At 19.0% G+C, this 25,193-nt stretch overlaps 5 protein-coding genes across 5 annotated transcripts in view; 1 reads left to right on the top strand and 4 right to left on the bottom strand.

Moving 5' to 3' along the window:
- The window catches only part of PADL01_1121700 (conserved Plasmodium protein, unknown function), a gene marked incomplete at both ends in the record, with an annotated part of 3,765 nt that extends 869 nt beyond the window's left edge, over positions 1 to 2,896 (top strand). The window contains one exon of the mRNA XM_028682682.1: positions 1 to 2,896. This exon is cut by the window's left edge and continues 869 nt beyond it. Coding sequence (XP_028538935.1) covers positions 1 to 2,896 — 2,896 coding nt within the window.
- A 1,656-nt stretch (positions 2,897 to 4,552) lies between these two features.
- Positions 4,553 to 6,446, bottom strand: PADL01_1121600 (translation elongation factor EF-1, subunit alpha, putative; the record flags this gene model as incomplete). The annotated part of the gene is made up of 2 exons (XM_028682680.1): positions 4,553 to 5,454; positions 5,678 to 6,446. The coding sequence occupies 2 exons, from the start codon at positions 6,444 to 6,446 to the stop codon at positions 4,553 to 4,555; spliced, it is 1,671 nt and encodes a 556-aa protein (XP_028538934.1).
- Positions 6,447 to 8,421: 1,975 nt separating this feature from the next.
- PADL01_1121500 (RING zinc finger protein, putative) lies at positions 8,422 to 10,404 on the bottom strand (the record flags this gene model as incomplete). Its single annotated transcript, XM_028682679.1, has 1 exon — positions 8,422 to 10,404. One exon carries the CDS (start codon positions 10,402 to 10,404, stop codon positions 8,422 to 8,424), a length of 1,983 nt encoding a protein of 660 aa, XP_028538933.1.
- Positions 10,405 to 11,162: 758 nt separating this feature from the next.
- PADL01_1121400 (leucine-rich repeat protein) lies at positions 11,163 to 13,788 on the bottom strand (the record flags this gene model as incomplete). Its single annotated transcript, XM_028682678.1, has 3 exons — positions 11,163 to 11,222; positions 11,407 to 11,516; positions 11,628 to 13,788. The coding sequence occupies 3 exons, from the start codon at positions 13,786 to 13,788 to the stop codon at positions 11,163 to 11,165; spliced, it is 2,331 nt and encodes a 776-aa protein (XP_028538932.1).
- Positions 13,789 to 15,641: 1,853 nt separating this feature from the next.
- On the bottom strand, positions 15,642 to 22,286 carry PADL01_1121300 (calcium-dependent protein kinase 7; the record flags this gene model as incomplete). Its single annotated transcript, XM_028682677.1, has 2 exons — positions 15,642 to 22,016; positions 22,182 to 22,286. 2 exons carry the CDS (start codon positions 22,284 to 22,286, stop codon positions 15,642 to 15,644), a joined length of 6,480 nt encoding a protein of 2,159 aa, XP_028538931.1.
- Between the last annotated feature and the right edge of the window lie 2,907 nt (positions 22,287 to 25,193).

Here is a 25,193-nt window from a genome sequence, read left to right as displayed (position 1 = left end):
TGGTGATAATAAAGGAGGAGGCAACCCACTACAACAGTTAGCTTCTCTACTTAATCATGAACATCATGATGGTGATAATAAAGGAGGAGGCAACCCACTCCAACAGTTAGCATCTCTATTTAATCATGAACATCATGATGGTGATGGAAAGGGGGAGAATAATGCAATGGAATACTTAAAAAAGATATTTGGTAATTTACAAGGTAATAATCCAAATGGTATTAATGGAAAGAATATGGGAAACCTTCAATCCATTTTAAACAGTTTATTGAATAGTGAGCAATATAAAAAGTCTCCATATACATTAGATAAAACAGTTAGTAGTGGTTTTGGATCTCGTTCAAAAGAATCTATGTTATTAGAATATCAGCATAATAAAAGTGAACAAGATATTTTAAGAGAATTACAAGAGTTGATAAATAAGAATAAAATTAAGAATGTGAGTGAAAATAATGAGAAATTAAAACAATATTTTTCTATGTTAAAAGGAAAATATAATCCATATTCTTATGAAAGAAAAATATTGAATGATATTATAAATGAAGATGATATAAAAACAAAATATAATATTGATGATAATTTTGAAAAGAATTTAATAGTAAATGTACAGAATGATAATATGGAATATGATGTTGAAATAAATAATGAAGAAAAAGAAAAGAAAACGGAAATGTTTGAAGATATAAATGAATTAGATGATAAGGATGCATTAAGTAGTGGATCTCTTAATAGTAGTTTAATGAGAAAAAATAAAACTGAAAATGAAAAATTATTAAGAGGTCTTACAACAAATATAAATGATGATAATGATAATTTACATGAATGTAATTGTAATAATAAATTAAATAATTGTGTATTATCATATATAAATTATAATAATTTAGAATATATGTTACAAAGTTTAGATATAGATGTAAAAGGTTTAGTAAGAAAACATATGTTATTAAATAATAATAATAATAATAATGATAATAATAATTTAAATTTTGAAAAAAATGAATCATTTCTTTTACCTTTACCACCATTAACATCCAAATCAAATGTTCAAAATACATCAAATTATATATTAAGAGTCCCCCGTGTTTTATTTTTAGCTAGTCGAAAATCATTTTCCTCTTCATTTGATAGATCATTATTTCATATATATAATATAATGGATACTCAATTAAAATGGAATACATATTTATGGGGTTATGGTTTTAAATACTATCCGATATTTTTCCCCAAAAATTTACATACTTTATTACATAACCATGAAAAACAAATAGGTAGTGAGCCTTTTGATCTTATATTTGTTCATTCAAGTTTTGTATCAAATTATTATAACTATTATTTCTTTTTGAAGAATATGCCTAAAATTACAACACTTATTTTTATGAATGATGGTTGGGATAATAATGTAAAGAATATTTTTTTGAATTTATTTCCTCATATATTTTTTCAAAACCAAGTAAACATTTTTGAATTTAATCCTTTAAATAACATAGATACAGTAGCTGAGAAAAAAAAATTATTTCATAGTTTATGGAATAAAGTAACTAGTAGTACATCTTCTTCGAGTAGTAGTATGCATGACCATGTAATTAAAAATAAGCATAAAAAAAGGAAAAAAATGGAAACGAAGTCAAATAATGAGGATGATGTGGTAATACCTGGTGACAGTTCTTCTTCACCACCTAACAACAATAATAATAGTAATATTAATAGTAATAATATTAATAAATATGATGAAGAGGATGATGAAGAAAATAAAACATTGTGGGCATTTTTACCACATGGTGTAAATCATTGTTGTTCTAGTCATTATAATAAATCATTTATTATGAAAGGTATCACTGATAATAATAATAATAATAATAATGAGGAGAAGGAGGAGGGAGAAATGTTAGAAACTGTTGTGAATCCTACCTTTTATTATGATCGTGCAAGAAATTTAGAAAATCAACATACAGCAGCTTATGAACTAAGTTATTCATTATTAGATTTGTTTTTACCTGAATGTACTTTTAATGAAAAGTATATTTTTAATAATATCAAAAGAGATATTGATATATTATACTTATATAGTACATCCAATAATTATAATGATTATCTTGTTCAGAAGATTATGGATTATATATATAATAATAATATGAATAATTTAAAAGATAGAATTCAAAAATACGAAGTAGATTTAAATTATTGGAAATTATGGGGATTACAAACAACACATAAACTTATAAAAAATAAAATGATTGATTTTATAAATATGCTACAAAGAAGTAAAGTATGTATTATAAGTTCGAAATTTGCAGGGATGTTGAATAAAATGGTTATTGATGCTTTGTTCCATGGTTGTGTTGTTATATCAGATAAAACACATAATAAAGATATAAATAAATTTATAGTTACTACAAAAATACCTTTTGAATATTATGAAATTTCAGATCTTATATATAATAAAGAAAATATGACCTCATTAGCAAATGATCTTATTGATAAAATTAATACTACTTTAGAAGAAGTGAATAGTGGAAAAAGAAATCAAATGAGAATCGATGCATTCAAAACGATCTTAAATACATATACATATAGTGCTGTTATATTAAATTGGATTATACCATCTATTTATTTTCATTATAATAAAGAAAAATATGAAATTAAAAATAATTATTTTGTTCTTCCACAATATTTTGAAAAAATTATATCCAAAAGTTTAAAAATTACAAGTGCAAAAAGAGAAAAAATTATTGCAAATATTGATTTATCATTACAAGAAGATCTTGTTATGAATAATAATGAAGTCGTAGCATGGTGTATTATATGGTTTTTAATATTTTCAATAATACTTTTCTATATGCTAAAAAATAGTAGTCTTGTCACATTCTTGTTCAGACAACATAAATTACATAGATAGATAAATAATCATATATAAAGTACACTTCTAAATTCAAAAATATTTATAAGTATATATTTTATATATAATTTTTTTTATTTATATATATTATAGGCTTATAAAATGTTTTCTTCAAGAAGATCACATTTTTTTTTATATTATAATACCTTAAAAAATGGTATATATTTTTACAATACCCATCATATATATATATATATATATTTGATTTTTTTTATAATCATCTCATATTTATATATTAATTAGAAATTTTTATAGTTTATTTTTTATAAATATTTTTACAAAGAAATCATATATATATATATATATATATATATATATATATATATATATATATATTTGACTTATTACATCGTTTGCGTTTTTTCATTATAAATTTCATTGCTAATTAATTTTTTTTTTTATACAATACATATATATTATATATCTATATATTTTATTGTGTATATATTTGTATCTTCATTTTTTCTTATTATTGCTTTTGTTTTTTTCTTTTTTTTCACCCTTATATCTTTTTAAATAATTTATAATATGAAAAACAAAAATATAAAAACTTTTCAATTTTAATTTTCTCATTTTTAAAAAAAGATAATTATTAATATTAATCATATGATGATACGTAATTTTATTAATAGTTATTTTATTTTATGATAACACATTTTCATTTTTTTTTAATCATTTCAATGAAATAATTATATAGACATAATTATAATATAATATAATAATAATAATGAATATTTTATAACATAAAATAATACTCATTTTATTCATTTCGTTTCTATATATAATGATTGGAAAAATATGTAAATATTTTGGTATACTAAAAATTTGTACACATCACCATTATAATATATATATATTAATATAATTATAAGATTAATAAGTAGACAGAAAAAAAATTAAATTAAATTAAATTAAATTAAATTAAATTAAAAATATGTATATAATATATAGTCATTTATACATTTTAATATAAAAAAAAAAAAAAAGATTTAATATATATATGTATCTCCAATATGTATGCTCAAAAGAATAAAAATCAAATATTCAATATTTTTAACATACAAGGTTTTTTTATTCTTCATATTTTTTCACAATAGACACATATATATAAATATATATATATAATAAAATATATTTAACTTATAATTTTATTTATTTATTTTTTTTTTTTTTTTTTTTTTTCATTTTAATGGTTTATATTTAAGCGTTTATATATATATATATATAATAATACAAAAAAAACCAAATAAATGAAATTAGAAAAAAAAAAAAAAAAAATAGATATGCATATATTTTTATATATATGTACATATTGCACATTAGTATTATATATATATATATGTATGTATGTATATGTTAATATACATATTTAAAAAATTAATTCTATATAAGGTTTTATTCAGATAGATAAAATAAAATATATAATATATATTATATAGATATATATATATTTCCTTTAATTATCAATGTATTAAAAATAAAGTGTGTACATACACTTTTTTATAAATTAATTTTGAAAGAATAAACTATTTATTCACATTTAACATATTGTTAATTATATAAAATATATATATATATTTTGTATATCAGCTATTATTGTTTTATATATATTTGTATATATTTTACTTGATTGTTTAAAATAAGTATAAAGCATGCTTATACTTTCAATTCTAAAATTTTTCCAATGGCTATTGTTTTTCCTTGATCTCTTAAGGTGAATCTACCAAGTTGTGGTAGATTATCATATACTTCAACACATACAGGATTTGATAGTAAAAAGTGTGCAGTTACAATACAATCACTTTTAATAAATTTTGGTTTTGTTTTTTTTTTCTTTGATTTTTTATCAATAACTTCTAACATTTCAACAAATTGTATTTCTTCACAAGCAGTATGTGCATGGAAAATACAAAAATATCCAGCAGTTATAATAGGTTTATGTTCAAGTAATTCAACAATTGCAACCCTACCTATAAATTCATGTACTACTGAACATAAATTAATTGAATCACATAAAACAAAACCCTTACTAATTTGATCTTCTTCAACACCAAATAATCTTACACGAACATTCTCTCCAGGTTTAGCATATGGCACTTCATCATCTTCTAAAAATACATTCATAACTTTTACTTTTACTTTATTCGGCATTAAAGTACAATTCATATTATTACCATATAATGTCCCTGATTCAATTTTTCCAATAGCTATAATTCCATTATCTTTATATCCTTCTAATAAAGGAATTCTTAATGGACCATTTTCATCCCAAGGGGGAGGTGGTAAAGAATTTAATATATTAAATAATGTTGGCTTTGATAAATCATACCAACTAGCTCTTGGGTCATATATTTTCGAATTTTTATCTGATACATGTTCAGATAAATTCTGACCAGTTAAACCAGATATAGGGACGAAAAATACATCCTTATTAATATTATATCCACAAGATTTTATATATGGCGTTATTTTCTTTTGAATTTCTTCATATCTGTTTTCACTCCAATTGCACGTTGGATCGTCCATTTTGTTAATTGCCACAATGAGTTGATTAATGCCTATATTGGGAAAAAAAAAAAAAAAAAAATATATATATATATATAAACATATGTATGTATATCTTTTTATATTAACAACTTATACATAGATAAATATATACACATATAAATATATACACATATAAACATATACATATATACATGTACACATATACACATATACATATATATATATATACTTATATACATATATATATATATTTTTTTTTTTTCTTTGGAATACCCAATGTTCTTGCCAACAAAGTGTGCTCTCTTGTTTGTCCTCCTCTCTCAAAACCTGTCTCAAATTCTCCCTTTCTTGCTGATATAATTAAAACACCAATATCTGCTTGCGCAGCACCACTAATCATATTTGGAATAAAATTTTTATGTCCAGGTGCATCAAGAATTGTAAATCTTCTATCTTTTGTTTCAAAGTGAGCCCTTCCAACTTCTACAGTTTTACCTTTCTGTCTTTCTTCTTCATTAATATCCATAATAAATGCTAGAAACCAACTTTCTCGACTTTTTTCTTTAGCCTCTCTTTCATATTTTTCAATAGTTCTATCATCAACATATCCCAATATATATAAAATATTACCACAAGCTGTTGATTTCCCTGCATCAACATGTCCAATAAAAATTATATTTAAGTGTGGTCTTGGATCTACTTCAGCCATTTTTATTTTTTTGTCTTCTACTTTTTCTTGTAATTCTTCTACGTCTTCTTTCATATTTTCATTATCATCATTCAAAACAAGTTTACCTATTTTCTCTTCTATATCGTTAACATTCTCATCTTCTACACTTTCGGATCCATTTATATCTTCTTCATGCTCTTCTATTTTATCCAAATCATTATTAACATCATTGTTCATATTAATATTATTCTCGTCAGAAGTATTGTTCACGTTATTATTGTTTTCATCATCTTCCTCTGCCCCTGCACCCTTATATTTCATTCCAGGATAATATGAAGGAGCATTTACATTGAAACTAAAAGGTTCATTCATCTATCACCAGGAAATTAAAATATATAAAATATATATATATATATAATATATATGTATATCTTTTATTTACATATAAATATAAACATATATATATTACATATATATGTAATATATAATATATATATATATATATTTTTTTTTTATGTTTCCTTACTTTTTAAATATTAAATAAAACGAAGAAAGAAAGAAATAAATAAAGAACCTACTTTCAAAATAGGAGTCAAATTAACAAATCAATTAGAACAAAAAAAAAAAAAAAAAAAAAAAAAAAAAAATTATACAAGCATAATATTATAAATAAAAACTTATAATTCCAACTATTAAAATGAGACTCTTCAATTCATTATAATATTCATTTATTATTTTTTTTTATGATATCCTTTTTTTTTCTTTTTCTACTTTTTATAATTTATAAATTATATATATATATATATAATATATATTTTTTTTTTTTTACTTTATGATAAGAACTACATATTATTTTATCAATCCAAAAATATATAATAAAAAAAAGGGCTTTCTTGGGATATTTATTTATTGTTAGAAAGAAAGGAAAAAAAAAAAAAAAAAAAAAAAAAAAAAAATGTATATAAATATATTGAAATATAATAAAATTATATTCTCTCTGAATTTTTCTACATGTTGAAAATTATAAAAAAAAATTTTTTAAATAATATGATTTTAAATATAATTATACATATATATAATATAATATATATATAATATATATATATGCTTATATTTATTTATTAAAATATATATCTGTATACATGTAATAATATATTATATATATATTATTTATTATTTTTTTTATATATATATTATATATATATAATATATATATGTATATTATTTATATGATTATACCCATTATATAATTTTTCATTCAAAGTCCTGTATGTCATTATTCATATTTGTATTTTCTTTTTTTCTCAATAATACATACATAAATTTCTTTTAATAACGCAACATAATATTATATAAAATTAATAGCAGTTTTTTTGATATATGAGTACACTCTAAATAATATTAAAAACTTTAAAATAGGAATAATATATAGGGAAAAAATAAAAATAATAATATATATATAAATAAATAAATAAATACATATAAATATATACTAATTATATTATATATATATATATATATATATTTTATATAAGATGCACCTTTTTTATGCTTTATTTCCATAAAATTAAGAATTTAATTATATATAATATTTTAATATTATTATTTTATTTCATATATATATTTTTACAACTTTAAAAACATTAAAGATACTATTATAAATATATATTATGTAGTAGTATATCTCTTCATATATATATAATATATTAAGATATAATATAACTTATTTGAATAATTATCCCATAAGATAAATATATTATTAAAATGTATATAAGTATCTGATATGGTCCTTATTCCTGTTGAAATTGAAAACTTAACTAAATATTATAAAACTTAATTTTAAGCTTATCAGAATTTTTCAAATTATTAAAATACACATATATATATATAATAAAATAATAAGGGGAAAGAAATATACATTACAGATAATAATGTATAGAATGCTTTATGTGTACCCCTATATTATAATAACATAATAACATAACCTTAAATATAAATATATATATATATATATATATATATTTTATTGAAGAAGGGATAAGACCTTACTTTTTGAATGTTTAAATATATACAAATAAAAATTTATATTTAAACAAAAAAGCTAAGCATTATAATTATGCCAAAATTAAATATATAGATATAATATATATGTAATATTAAATATAAAAAAAAAAAAAAAAAAAAAAAAAAAATTATAATATAATAATAAATAATTAAATAATTAGATATAACAATTCAAAATAGATATATGGAGATGTATTTATGTATGTATGTATATACATAAGTACACATATCCATATTCAATATACATAAAAAAAAATATATATATATCCCAATTTTTATATGGTTAATATATAAAATATTTTATACAAATGATAATTAAAAAAAAAACAAGTATAATTAAAGAAGAAGATATGGAATCTAACATAAAGAATCTATGTATTAATGGAGATCTTGAATTATCTAAGGCAAGAATACTTTTATTTTTTTTTTTTAAAAAATATTGTGTTATACTTTCTAATCTTTCATATGTATCTGTAATTTTGAACCATTTCCATTTAAGTGAAGATCTTGAAATAATAGCACAACTTAAAGAATAAGAAAATTTTTCTAATTCTTCATTTGAAGGTTCAGAAGAAGTTAATTTTATATTTCTAAATTTTGTATTAAATAACATAACACCTGCACTTCCAAAGCGATTAAGTTGATTTTTAATACATAATAAACATATTTTGGATAATAAAATACAAGAATAATATTTAACAGTATTTGATATATTACTACTATTATTATTATTACTACTATTATTACTATTATTATTACTATTATTACTATTACTATTATTATTATTGTTGTCTATCAGTTCTGTCATGGTTGTTATATTTTTATACTGTTCGTAATAGTAAGAAATTAAATTAATATCTTCTTCTACTTCTATTTGATATAATAATTTTTTTAAGTCTTCAATTTTTTCTTTCCCTCCATTATTGGTATGATTACACAAAGAAACATCTTGTTCATTGTTATCATTACTACATGTTATATTTTTACTATCTGTATGAACATTTGTATTATTTATAATATGAGAAGTTAAAAAATTGATAGGTATGTTTTCATCAAAAAGTGGAGAATGCAATCCCACAAAATTTGCATAATCTGTAAAAAGGGTTATATTATATAAGAGTACTCTAAAATTGGCTATACATTTTAAATAGAAAACTTGATTACTTTTTTTTTGTTCTAATATTTTAACATGTATTCCATATAACTTTTTTTCATCATTTTTTTCTTTGCTTGATGTAATAGCAAAGGTACCTTCATTAGATATAAAATATATTAAATCTATAAAACGTTTATTATAAATATTGATATCAAAAACTTCTCCTGGAAAATATGGACCAAATATTAATGGTGCTTTAAATATTGGAATAATAGATGAATTATTAATAGCATTAATTCTTTCTTTTATTACTTTTTTTTCTTGTTCTAATTTCAAATTTTCAATTTCTTCTAATCTTTTTGAATATGTTAAAGGATATTTTTGTTTTATTAATTCTCCTAATAACAGGTTGATATTCTTTTTATCACCCATATTAGATCTACATAATGGACACAAATTTTTATATTCCTTTGCTTTCTCTATACAATCTCGACAAAAATTATGACCACATGGTATGGTAACTGGAACAATTAATAATTTCATACATATAGCACATTCAACTTCAGAAGGTATCTTCTCTTCATTATTTATGCATTCTTTTGGTTTTTTATTTTTTACATCCTTATCATTTTTATTCATATCTTTATCAATAGATCCATTAGTACAAGTATAAAAATCATCATCATTGTTATTATTATGATCATTACTATTTATATTATTATTACTATTCATATTATTATTACTATTCATATTATTATTACTATTATTCATATATTTATTATCATTCTCATCACATTTATCACTTTTGCCTTTTAAAAATCTTTTACGTAATACATTTTTTAAACTAAATTCTTGTTTACACAATGTTTCACATTCTTCTTCACCAGATTTTTTTTCTATATTATTATCTGGTTCAATTTTTTTATTACATAATGAATTAACAATATCCTCATTATGTGTTTTATTAATATATTTATTTTCTTCTTTAACCATATTATTTCTCACAATATCATTTTTTATATCTTTAATTATTTTATCAGTAACTTCATTATTTATTTCATTATTTATTTCATTATTTATTTCATTATTTATTTCATTATTTTTCTCATTTATCTCATTTTCCATATAACCATTTTGTTTATTTGACAATTCTCCTAAATCATTTGCCATTATTTATATATTTTTCATCGTTAAAATTTTTCTTTTTCTTTTTATTACAATATGTAAATATTTCTTTTAATTCCTATTGTGACGATTATTTGACCTTTTAGTTTTATATATTTTTCATTAATTCATATAAATATATCAATTTAATTTTATTATTTTTTTTCTTTTGTAAATATAACGTGAAAAATAAAAGAAAAATTAAATATTTATATAATTATAAAATTTTCCTCTTTTTTTTTTTTTTTTTTTTCAATAAAAATAAAAATATATTTTATTATTATATTATAATAAATTATATATTTTTATATGTACTTAAAAAAAAAATTCTAAATAATATATTATATGTATAATATATATATGTAATGTTCATATTATTATATACATATCATCATATATATTAAAAAAAATTATATTTTATAAAAAAACAGTAAAAAAAAAAAAAAAAATGTAACTTAAAAAAAATAATATATATAAAATAAAAAAAAAAAATATATATGAATTTTATTTATTATATATATATATATACAAAAATATACTTTATATATATATATTATATGTACATGAACATTTTATATATTTATTTATTTATGCACTATATATACTTAACATTATAAAATGAATATATTCAAAAAAAAATATGTCATTAAAAAAAATAATTTAATTTAAAAAAAAAATATATATATATATTTTTTTTAATAAACTTCTTTTTATTTATTATATCAATATGTGGAAAAAATTAAAAATATTAAAAACTTTTTAATTTAATCGTCTTCAAGTAATTTAATATCTGTATAAATGGATGTCTCAAATAGAAATAGCTCCTACATATTAAAAAAAAAAAAAAAAAAAAAATATATATTTCCAAAAAATAATATAAAATATAGGATGTACATATATATAAGACATATATCCAAGTATGCAACAATTAATTTAATATATATATATATATATATATATATATATATATATAATATATATGTGTGTGCTTAATTTTTTATATTTTACATTATAAACATGAACACGTAAGGATGAACATCCAAGTTCTGCAAAACATCCTTCGCAAGATTTTCTGTCAATAGAACATTGATAGGCTCCGATGTCTTTTAATTTATTTCCTAAAGGTTAAAATGGGAATATATATATATATTATATGTATATGTATAAATATTAGTAGTTTTTCTTCATATATATATTTATTTATTTATTTATTTATTTATATTTATTACCTGCTGCTATTTCCAAACCATTTATATTACAAAACGTGTTGTTCACTTTCCAACAATTTGAAAAGTCTATGCATGTTAAATCCTTAGAATACTTCAAAAATTGTCTCAAACAGAAATTATCAACATTTTGCAAGTGTGATAGCTTAACCTTTTTCAAGTACTTTAATTTTTTTGGTATCTCCAAAATAGTACTATTAAGTATTTCAGGTGTTTTAGATATATCTAGTACCTTTAATTTTGTTGAATTATTAATAACTACATTTAATAAATGATTAGATATATTTGTTTCTGACAAATTAAGGGCAAGTAAATTTTTGAAATATTGAAAGTAATTTGAAGAAGTATCATCAATAGGACATCCTTTAAAATTAAGTATCTTTAGATTATTAGCAATCATATATAAATGTGATATATCATCAAAATATTTGACATTAATTATTTCTAAAGCTATTAAATTATTTAAAACTGTATCTAATTGTATATTATCTTTTTTACTATTAAATAATACTTTTAATGAATCATTCGAATGACAATTTGTTACATTTGATGAAGTAAGATTTCCCATATATAATTTTTTTAATGTATGTTTAAATTTTAAAGGATATATACCTTCATGACTAATTTTATAACAGTTACGTATATCTACAACTTCTAAATTTTTAAATCTATGTAATAAAAGTTTTAAGCTTGAATCAGATATTTTATTACAATTTTTTAAACATAATACTTTTAATGACGTTTGAAATTTTATATTATTAGAATTAGAAAAAACATGAAAATGATGAGATGTTAAATGAGAACATCCTGATAAATCTAATATTTCAAGCTTCTCTGATAAATATATTGTTTTCATTATACTATCTGCTGATATAGAACTTTTTAAAGATTCATCATAAATTAATTTTATTCGTAAAGAACGTATAAGTGCACAACATCTTTTATTTAATAATAATAAATTTTTATTTTTTACAGATGATAAAATATATCTAAATACATCATCACCTAATCTTCCTAATATATCAAATTTATCATTTTTATGAAACGTGTGTACTTTTTTATTTGGAGTGTAATTATATATTTTTTTTTTATGTTGTATATTTAAAGGTTTCACAGGTACACAAATATTTTTCTTCTTAATAACATTTGTTGTCTTAGTAATATTATTAGTACTGTAAGGATTACCATTATTCGAACTAGTATAATTTTTATTATTACAATCCATTTTTTCTACAATGTTAGGTATTTGAATATTTTGTCCTGAGCTACTCATATCATTATCATCTACATATTTTGTATTTATTATTGGACCAGCATGTGTTGTAATAGATGAAGTAGTTGATATAGTTGAAGTAGTAGATTTAATAGAAGTAGTATTCATAATTATATTTTTATCATTTAAAGTACTAAGAGATTTAAAATTTCCTATATTATTTATTTTGTTCATTCTTCTAGATATATCATCATTTTCTATTTTATTATATATTATTTTATTATTCATAATAGTACTATTACTACTAAAGGGACTTTCATTATTACCACATAGTATCAAATTATTATTATTTAAAGTTAAATCATTACTATTAAGTGTATAAGAATTATTATTACTAATACTATTACTATTACTTTTGTTTCCCTCACTTTTTGAAAAAAATTCTCTATACGAATTATAACTTGGACAATTAACATTTTGATCTTTCTTCATTTTTTTTATTGATATTATATCATTTAACATACTATCATCCGTTTTTTCGGTTAATAATATATTATATTTACGTTTAAAACTATTAGATATATTTTCTATTTCATTTCTAATTTCATAATTTTGTTCTGTATTTTTAAATAACGTACCATTAGAATATGTAATATTCTTTTTATCATTTTCCATTATATTTCTTGGAGAAAAAAAATTCTCGATACTTTCATTTTCATCATAATTCATAGAATTATCATTTAAATTCAAACTACTATTCAAATCATCGTCATCTTTTTTATTATTACTATCATCTAATTTTGTAAATATAGACCATATGTTTTTTTTCTTTTCACTATCTATTATTAGCTTGCTCTTATTATCCATTATCATATTTCTCTTTCCTCTATTATCACCTGTTCTAAAAAGATTGCTAATAGTTAAATTTTCCGCTTTATTTTTAATTTCCATATTGGTCAGTATATGTATAAATAAATCAATAAATATAAATAAATAAATATATATATATATATATATAATAACCTAAAATAATTACACACACATATAAAAATAAATAGAAACTAAAAAATAACTAAAAACTAAAAAATAAATAGAAACTAAAAAATAACTAAAAACTAAAAAATATAAATATATAAAGTATATCAAAAAGGATGAGATAAAACAACACCCTCATAAAATATCAAATGGATATTTTCAAACATTTACTTTTTTTTTTCTTTTTTACATACGCATTAATATGTTATGCATAATATGAAGGCATAATATTATATTAATACATAAACAAATATATATGTAAATGAATATATATATATATATTTTTATGTTGTTTTATTTATTTATTTTTATATATTAAAATATATTTATATGTACATATATATATAATATTATATATTTATTTGTTTTACTCTCCCACAATTAACTTAGATGAATTAATTCAGAAGTCAGTATTAATAAGTAGAGAATTACTAGAATTTCTTTTCTTTAATATAAAAGAAAAAAAATAAAAAATAAAATAATATATATATATACATATTATATTATAATAATATAAAAATGACACTATCTTTATACAATATCAATTATGATAATAATATAATTATATTTTTCTCTCGATTAATATACATGTGTGTACTTTTTTTTTTTTTTTCTTTTTTTTTTGTTGTCCAATTTATAACAATAATAGAAGTATAAAATAGTGTTATTATAAACATGTTATATTTTTTAAAAAATATAATAAAATATGTTTCCTTTTCTTTTTTATTATTAATAGATAAAAAAAAAACGAAAAAGAAAAAAGAAAAGAAGAAACTAATTTGATATATAATATATATATATATATAATGTTATTATATATATATTATATATATATGATGATTTAATATATCATGTTTTTATATATATAATATATATTATTTTTAATGTAATATTTTCATTTATAATATTTCTTTATAAAATATTTAAATATTACATTTTTTTTTTTTTTTTTTTTTAAATATAATATTATATAATATTCACAAATTAATTTGAAAAAAAAAAAAAAAAAAAAAAAAAAAAAAAAAAAAAGTACACATGTCATTTCATATTGTGTACTTTTTTTTAATTTATTATTTTATTTTTTAATTATTATTATATGACTGTCTTAAAACTTATAAAAGGTATTCTTAAATCTTAATTGAAAAAAAAAATATACATTATTTAAAATTCCAGAAAATTATCTGGAGGAATTTTTTTTTTTTTTTATATTTATTCATGTGTGTCTAATTATTAAATTAAAAAAATAATAATAAAATAAAAACCAATACGATATACACATATTATAATATATATAAATATATATATATATATATATATATATATTATATTTTCTTCAAAAAAAAAAATAAATAATAAATAAATAAATAAATAAATAAATAAATAAATAAATAAATAAATAATACACTATTATAAATACATAAATTTTTTATTTTTAAAGTTAAATCTAGTTTTAATATATATATATTATATGTATAATAAAAATAATAAATCATTTTACTTATTAATTTATGTTATAAATATATTTGTAAAAAAAATAAAATTATAAATAATTCTTACATTTTATGTGAATCATATCAAAACTGGGAACAATATTAAATTATACCATCATTTTTTCATTTCATTATATGGTAAATATATATATATATATATGTGTGTGCGTGTGTGATTGTATGAAATAAAAAAAAATGATATATAGATATATTTATATATTTATATATATACACACTTTTGTCTTGTCCATTTCCATATGTGTTACTTTTAATTATCCCTTATTTTTCATGTTCTTTATTTGCACTATCATTTATTTGGACAGCGTTTGCATCTGTTGAACTCCTTTTAGTCTCATTAATTTTATTATTACATGTATTTAGATTACTCTGTTCATTTTGATTTTCATTATTTTGATCCGCTGCAATTTGTGATAAATTTTTGTTAGGATTTGAGATATCTTTATTTATTGATTCATATATAAGATTTTCTTGTTTATTCATTGATATATCTTCTATTGAAGATGATATGTTATGTATATTTTTTTTATCATTAATATGTTCTTTTATTGGGGCACCACTATATGGTAATGGTATAACTGGTTCATCAATGGAATCATTATTTTCACATATAATATTATTTTCATGTATATTAAATATTTGTTCTTTATTTTCTACCTCTTCTGTATTTTTTTCGTCTTCAATATGTAAAGGTGTATATCTTGGTATATTAAATGTACTAACACTAACATCTTGTAAATTTAAAATATTAATTTCTTCATTTTTATATATAAAAGAATTTTCATTTATTACAGCAGTAGGGTTTTTAACCCATATATGTTCTAAAGCTTCATTTGCTGATATTCTTTTTTCTACATTTAATTCTAATAGTTTTGATATAAGATCTTTGGCTGATGAAGATATACTTTTCCATATATAATCTTTAAAATTTAATACATAATTTTTTTGTATATTCATTTCAGTATTTTTATTAATAGGGAAAGGTAATTTACCACTTAATAATAAATATAATATAATACCAATAGACCATGCATCTACTTTATGATTATAACCTTGTAAAGTAATAACTTCTGGTGCTACATATGCTAATGTTCCACATGGTTCTTTTAATAATTCATTAGGAGCACATAATGTTGATAAACCAAAATCTGTTAATTTTATTTGAGCATCTCTTGATTTATCTGTAAGTAATATATTTTCTGGTTTAATATCTCTATGTATAATACCACATCTATGTAAATATGCTACTGTTTTTATTAATTGAGTTATAATTTTATTTGCATGAATTTCACTTAATCTTGTTTCAGCTAATAAAAAATCATATAATTCTCCCCCTTTAACTAATTCCATAGATATATATAAAGTTTCTTTTGTATTAATTATTTCTTTTAAGTATATAACATTTGGATGTCTTAATAATCTTAATATAGATATTTCACTTCTTAATAATTCTTTTTCATATATAGATACAGATCTTTTATCAATAACCTTAATGGCAAATTCAGAATTTGTTTGTTTATTTATACCTCTATAAACTGTTGAAAATTTACCTTGACCTAATTGTTCATGTAATTCATATAAATTATATAATGTATTTTGTTTTGTAGATGAATATAAAGCTTGGACCCATTCATCTCTTTCTTCTAATGTATTTACATATAAATTACGTTTCTGTACTTGTTTCATACCTTTATGACATATAGAAAAACCATATTTATTAATATTATCATTCTTTGCAATTAATTCAACATAACATCCTTCTAAAAACATAAATCCTCTAGGTTTTAAATTCCTTTTTTTATCATAATAATATAATAAATTATCAAATAATATGTAATATCTAGCTTTAAACTGATGTAAATGTTTTCCTATTTTATATAATATACCTTCTTTAAGAGAATTCTTTTTTATCATATCTAAACATTTCTGGAAATCAAAATTACAATATATACAATTATAAAAATAACAATGCTCACAATCACAATATTCACATTCCATTGCTATCTTATTATCATTAACACAAAATCTTGGATATCTACAATGACAATTCGGACACATTAAAAATGGACCTTTACAATTAGGACATGAATATAAATTTATATCTTTTCCATGTTTTTTTGTTAAATCATATTTCTTTTTCTTCTTATTAGAATAATAAGAACTTTCCATATCATTACTTGAACTTTCTTCTTTTTTAAGACTATCCATTTTATTCAATGCACTTACACTACTATTTTTCTTTTTAGTTGAGTCTTTATCGCTAATACTTTTTTGATTGGTTATTTTATCATTATTTGTTTCATTCTTCTTTGTTTTATCATCATTTGTTTCATTCTTCTTTGATTTATCATCATTAATATCATTCTTCTTTGTTTTATCATCATTAATATCATTCTTCTTTGTTTTATCATCATTAATATCATTCTTCTTTGCTTTATCATCATTAATATCATTCTTCTTTGCTTTATCATCATTAATATCATTCTTCTTTGCTTTATCATCATTAATATCATTCTTCTTTGCTTTATCATCATTAATATCATTCTTCTTTGCTTTATCATCATTAATATCATTCTTCTTTACCTTTTCATCATTTAAATCTCCTTTCTTTATATCTTCTTCAATTCCATCCTGATTCTTATTAAAAGATGCTCTCTTTTCTTCTACCTTATTGTGAAATATGGAACAACCCAGACTAATTTTTTCACTTTTTTTATAGGACAACCCAAACTTTTCTAATATATCCATTTTCTCTATATTTTGTAATTTCAATCCTGAAAAACTTTTTTTTTTATTTAATTTATTAGTAAGAGTATTATTATCTTCTTTCTTTTCTATTTCTACGGTTTGCTCGTTTATATCTTTTTCATTTTGTTTAATATCTTCTTCATTGTTTTCATTATTTATTGTTAAGACATTTGTATTTGTTTTAGTTTGTTCTACTTTGTTACTAAAAACACCATTTTGATTATATTCAAAACATGATACATCAGTTACTTGTTCTTCTGTTTTTTTAATTTCTTTATTTTTTTCATCCTTTTGCAATTCTTCTAAGAATAATTTATTAAAAGGATATTTCTTTTGCCTTTGATAATTTAAAGATATATTTAAATTGTTCTTATTATTTTTCAAATAATTTCTACGAGCTTTCTGAAGTCTTTCTTTTTTCATCTGTAAATTTCTTTCTTTACAAACATCATTAATATTAAAACTAATTTTAGATGCTTGAATAAATTCAACAATTTCTTTTGAAAATATATCATTAAGTTGATTTGTTAATAAATTGAAATCACATTCATATCTATTCTTATTTTCTGTATTTTCTATATTTAATAAATCATTATTTAAATTAATCATATTATTATTAATAATAGTACTATTATTATTATTATCTGAAATATCTTTTTTATTCATTTGTTCATTTCTATTTGTATTATGTTTATTCCTTTTAGCAACATCATTTTTCTTTTGTTCATTATTAATACCATTCACATCATTCATCCTATTAATAAGAATATTCATATTAATATTATTTTTCATATCAACCTGAATATTTATTGGATCTTCTTTCATATTGTATGAACTTTTTTTCTGGTTAATTAAAATATTTTCCTCTTCAACAACATTCTTTTTATTATCATTTTGGAATTCTTGAATTGTTTGAGATTCATCAAAATTTTTATTATTATTATTATTATTATTATTATTATTATTATCATCTTCATTGTTTAATTCTTTTTTTTTGTTTGTACCATTTGATGACAATTTTAACAATTTTTCATCATATGACAAATCCAATACATTTTCAGAAAAATTATCTATATTTTTATTTATTTCATTATTTATTACCTTAGGTTTTCCTATATCGTCTTCATAAGAATTTTTTTCTTTCAATATATTATTATCCTTTGAATTTTCATTTTGAATTTCATTTTGATTTACATTTTGATTTACATTTTGAATTACATTTTGATTTACATTTTGATTTACATTTTGATTTACATTTTGATTTACATTTTGATTTACATTTTGATTTACATTTTGATTTACATTTTGAATTTCATTTTTATTTTTATTTTCATTTTCTATATTATGAATGCTCTTCTTATCATACTCTTGCAATTTTTTATGCATTTTATTATCCTCCTTCATATTATTCAATTCATCTTTTTCTTTTAAGGTTTTCTTTTTTTTCTCTTTCATATTTACAAATTGGCTCTTCAAATCTTCATGCTCACTTTCAAAGGAACTATTAACATTCTTCTTATCATGCTTATCTTTTTCATATTCTTTAATTTTATCTTTGTCAACAATATTTTCTTCTCCTGTTTTCACTTCACTAACAAAGCTAACTAATTTTGCATTATTTTCATTTTTTAGTTTTTTTTTATTTACAGATGAGTCATTTTTATCCTTACTAAAATTATTTTTTATATATTCTTCATCCTCCTTTTCTATGTTATCCTTTTTGTCTCCACCATCTTTTTTATACTCTTTATCTAATTCTTCTTCTTCTTCATCATCATCATCATCATATTCTTCCTTTATGTCCTCTTCCACATTCTTTGTATTTAAAAAGTTTACACACAGATCATCATTCACACAATCATAATCAGGTGCTTGAACTATAAAAAGTTGTCTTATTTTAAAATATAATTCTTCTGTAATAGCATCATCCTCATCTTGCTCAATTTCTTTATTTTTAAAATTTTCAGATTTTATAACAAAGTTACTTATATAATCTCTACCATATAAAACATTTCCTTGTAAGCCCCAAATATCTTCATGTAAGCAATTAAAAAAGATATATAAAAAGAAATCATATTTATGAATAACACTTTTAAATTGTATAAGTGTTATTTTATCATTATCTAAAAATTCACATTCTTCTAACATAATATCAACGATAGCTTCTACATCAACATTTTTATCTGAGGGTTTATTATTTTCTTCATCATTTAAGATGCTTCTAGCAGTTTTTGATGGTAGACAAAATTCGTTTACATATAATTTATTCATTTTTTTTTCTTTTTTCTTTTCTTTTTTGTATATATTTATATCATTTCTTGTAAAACATTTTTCTTTTTTTATTTTGTTTTCTTCTTCATTTTCTTTTTCATCACATTTTCCTTCTTCTTTTTCTCCATCTTTATTTTTTTCAACATCTTTGTGTTTTAAATTTTCTTTTCCTTCTGATATTTCTTCTTTTATTTTGTGGTCTCTATTTTTTGCCTCACACTTTATTTGTTCTTTTTCTTTAGCATCATCTATTGATTTATCTTTCCTTTTAATATTATCATCTGCTTTTATTTTTCCCTTTACATCTTGATCTTTTTTATCTTTCTCCTTACTTTGGTGGTCCCTTTCTTTTGTATTTTTTCTCCTTCTATTTTTTATCAAATATCCATATATACTAATAAATGAATCTGACGTATCACTAGAACACAAATCTCTATGATCTTTATTTGAACTACAACTTTCAAACTCGTCATTACTTATATTATAATTACTTTCGTTACTTGTAGAACTATCTGTAGTTGAGGATATATATGCATTTGTTGCATCTTTATATTTGTGTCCATTTTTTTTAACTTCATTTTTTAAACTTTTTTTTTTATATTTATTTATGTATTTTATATGATCATGAACAAAAGCATCTGTATTATTACTTGATGAAGAATTATAATCTTCACTTTCACTTTTAAAAAAAGGAGAATTCGTGGAAACATTTGGATCTTTATTTTTCTTTTTTCTTTCTTTTTTATGACTTAGTTGATTATCTTTATATAAATGTACTGCATTTAATTCTCTTAACTTTTTTACAAATTTTCTTTTTTCTTCTTTTCGTATTTTTTTGGCTAGCTCCTTTACATTTAATGAATTATTATTACCATTGGAATTTCTCTTGTTATTTAAATTTGCATTTAATGCTTTATTCTTTTTTTGTTTTATACATTTACTACAATTTCCTGCATTATTCTCTTCTACATTTTTATTATCTGAACTTATATTCACATTTTCTATATTATTATTATTATTATTATTGTTGTTGTTGTTATTTGAATATTCATCTTCATCCTCATAAACACTACTAAAAGAATCGCTGATGTCATCCAAACTATCTACCTCTTCATCATCATCTATAGTAAAATCATCACTATCACTATCATTGTATTCTACATCTGCATCTGCATCTATATCTACATTAGCATCTGAATTAGTACCTACATTAGAATCTACAATAGCATCTCCATTTTCATCATCTGCATTATCATCATCCTTTGTATAATCATCATCATACATATTTTTCCTTTTATCTTTATTAAAAAATATATTTTTTAATTTATGAATATAAGGAATGTTAGATAGCATAGCTACCATCTCAGATTTTTGAATAAACCCATCTGCATTCAAATCAAATATATCAAACAATACATTTATCTTATCACTCTTTGTCCCTCGACAACATATTGCTATACCTATTATAAACTCTTCAAAATCTATAAAACCAGTATTTTTGAAATTAAATTTTAAAAATAATCTTTCTCCCCACAACCCTGGTAAAGGAAAAAATTGAAGAAAAGTTTCTTTGTCAATATAACTTGAGCCAGATCGACTACCTAGTTCTTTATATATCTACCAAAAAAAAAAAAAAAAAAAAAAAAAAAAATTAAATAAATAAATAAATAAATAATATGAATATATAAATACATACATTTTATTTATAGATATATAAACATATTTTCTTATGTATCAATATCCCTTTTAATTCTTTAAAATATGTATTTCTTCTTTTTATACCTTTTTTAGGACTTCTAATTCATCTGTTTCAAATTTTTTGCTACATATTTTAAAATTATTTTTTTGGTGTTCCTTTTCTTTATCCTTTTCTGTTTGGATACCCATTTAAAAAAAAAACTTTTTATTAATTATATATATATAATTATAAATATATATATAAATATATGTATTACTCAAAATTATATATATATATATATAATAAATAAATAAATATATATAATATATATATATATATATTTTTTTTTATATAATTATATAATTATTTCCATATAATGGGTCAAAAGAAAAAAAAAAAAAAATATAAAAATAATAAAAAATTAAATAAATTAATAAATAAATAAATAACAGAATAATAACATATTTTTTATAACATCAAAACGAAGCAACAATAACAAAGAAACATTGCAACAAAAAAAAAAAAAAAAAAAAAAAAAAAAAAAGAAACAATTCTTCGAAATTATTGTATCTTTAAAAATTAAAATAATAAATATTTAATTCGACATTCTGAATATTTATGTGCTACTGATTTTATAATTCACTTTTTTATAAAAAAAAAAAAAAAAAAAAAATATTTTTTTACAAATATATATATATATATGATATATTTCAGCATATGTAATAATTTATATATAGACTATGCCTATATATTAAAGTAACTATTAAATATCAACATGCATTTATTATATGATATATAAATATATATATATTATATATAAATACGAAATAAATATCCAAAATTTTTACAACAAAAAAGCAAAAAATAATTTTAAATTATTTTTATCGTATTTAATATATTTTTTTCATTTGTTATTATATATATATATATTATATATTTTTTTTTTTTATTAGAGGATGCTTATAATGAACTCCTACACCTATATATAATAATAAGTATACATATAATATATATATATAAATTTATAATAACGTGTTAATTTATTCGCACCGGTGTATAGAATACTGTAATAAATAATTCGTAGAATATATTTATATATATATATATATATATATATACATATTAATTATAAATTATTAATTCATACATAAATTAATAGTCACACACGTATTTTATATATGTATACATAACTGTATTTATTTTATATGATATTTATTCCAGAATTAGAAAACAAGGTGGTAGGACGAAAAAAAAAATATAGAATAAAATAAAATAATAATAAATATATATGTATATATAATAAAAATATGAACATATTAACATATATGAACATATGAATGTATATAATATGAATATATAATATAACAATTAAATGCCAAAATATAATATAATATAATATATATATATATATATATATATATATATATATATATATATATGTGAATACTTTTATATTTTTTTTTTCATTGCCTATTTCTTATTATGTTACATTTCATTTTTTTAAATACAACATCCGAAATTTTTACCCTAATAAATTATAATAACAAATATATTAAATTTGGTAAACTTTATTTTCCACATTTTTATCATTAATGTTTTTATATATATGTAAGTATATATATATGTATGTATATATAACATTTACACAAATAAATAAATATATATATATATATATATATTTAAATATATTTCAGAAACAATTTTTTTTTTATAAATTCGTATGTATAAATAATAAAATAGTTAATTTAGCGTTAAAATATATATATATATATATATATAATGAATAATCAGGTGTATAATTATATTATAAAATATATCATGAAATATTATGTGTACTTAAAAATTATTAAATAGAAAAAATTAAATATAATTAAATAAAATATAAAATTGACACATTCTTATAATATTTAAAAAAAGAAAAAAGTACTACTAAATAGAAAAAGTGAAAAATACATATATACATAAGGTGATAAAAAAAAAAAAAAAAAAAAAAAAAAAAAAAAATCGATCATATTATTTTCACAGTGAAAAGAAAAAAAAAAAAATTCTTTTAAATAATTTCATTTCCATTTTTGATTTTATCTAATACAATTATATTAAAACAAGTTGTTTATTTATTTATTTTTTTTTTTACATTATAAATATATATATATATATATATATATATACATATACATTATAATATATTTACATATATATATAAATATATATGTATATATATTATGCATATATGTATATATTATTTCATATAAATCTAATCCACTTTAAACGTTAAAATTATAAAATTATATTGTACAAAATTTTAACATGTCTTACATAATTTCAAAAGATAAAAATATGTAGAAATGAAAAAAAATTTAAATTTTATGAAATGAACATTTCCCATAATTTATTTATTTCCAATTATTTCAAAAAGATTTAAAAGAAAAAATAAAAATAATAAAAATAAAAATAAAAATACCATTATATATATAATATATATATATATGTAATATATAATATTTATACATATACGCATAATATATACATAATGATGGTATTTTTTTTTTTTTTTTTACAAGAAAATTTTAATTCCCTTTGTAATCTTTTTTTTTTTTTTTTTCTCAGTGCGCGTGAAAAAAATAAAAATAATTATTTTTTCTTTTTTAGTACAGATATATATAATATTATAAATATTTAATTTATTCTTTTTAATAATACAAACTTAAAAATTATTATTAATCAAAAATACACGTAGAAGAATACAATAATATATATACATATATATGTAACAATTTTTTTTATTATTTTCTTTTTACATATATATATATATATATTTCATTTAGCACACGTATACACGTGAGAAAAAAAAAAAATAATAATTATAGTTCATATATATATTTATTTTTAATATAATTTTCTTTTATGTGAAAATTAAAGAAAAAAAAAAATATATATTATATAAAGATAATAATATTAAATTTTTATTGTTATTATTATATTATATTATATTATTTAGCATATTATATTATTTTATTTTATATAAATTAAATTTTTAGCATTTGACTGTTTTTATGAAATCATCTTTTTTTATATCATATTTACTTACATATTTGTAAATATTAATATATAAACAT

This window comes from Plasmodium sp. gorilla clade G2 (genome assembly GCF_900097015.1).
Source record: "Plasmodium sp. gorilla clade G2 genome assembly, chromosome: 11".
Taxonomy (NCBI): Eukaryota; Apicomplexa; class Aconoidasida; order Haemosporida; family Plasmodiidae; genus Plasmodium; species Plasmodium adleri (nom. inval.).
Note: the sequence above shows the minus strand (reverse complement) of the source record. Positions and strands in the feature narration are given on the sequence as shown.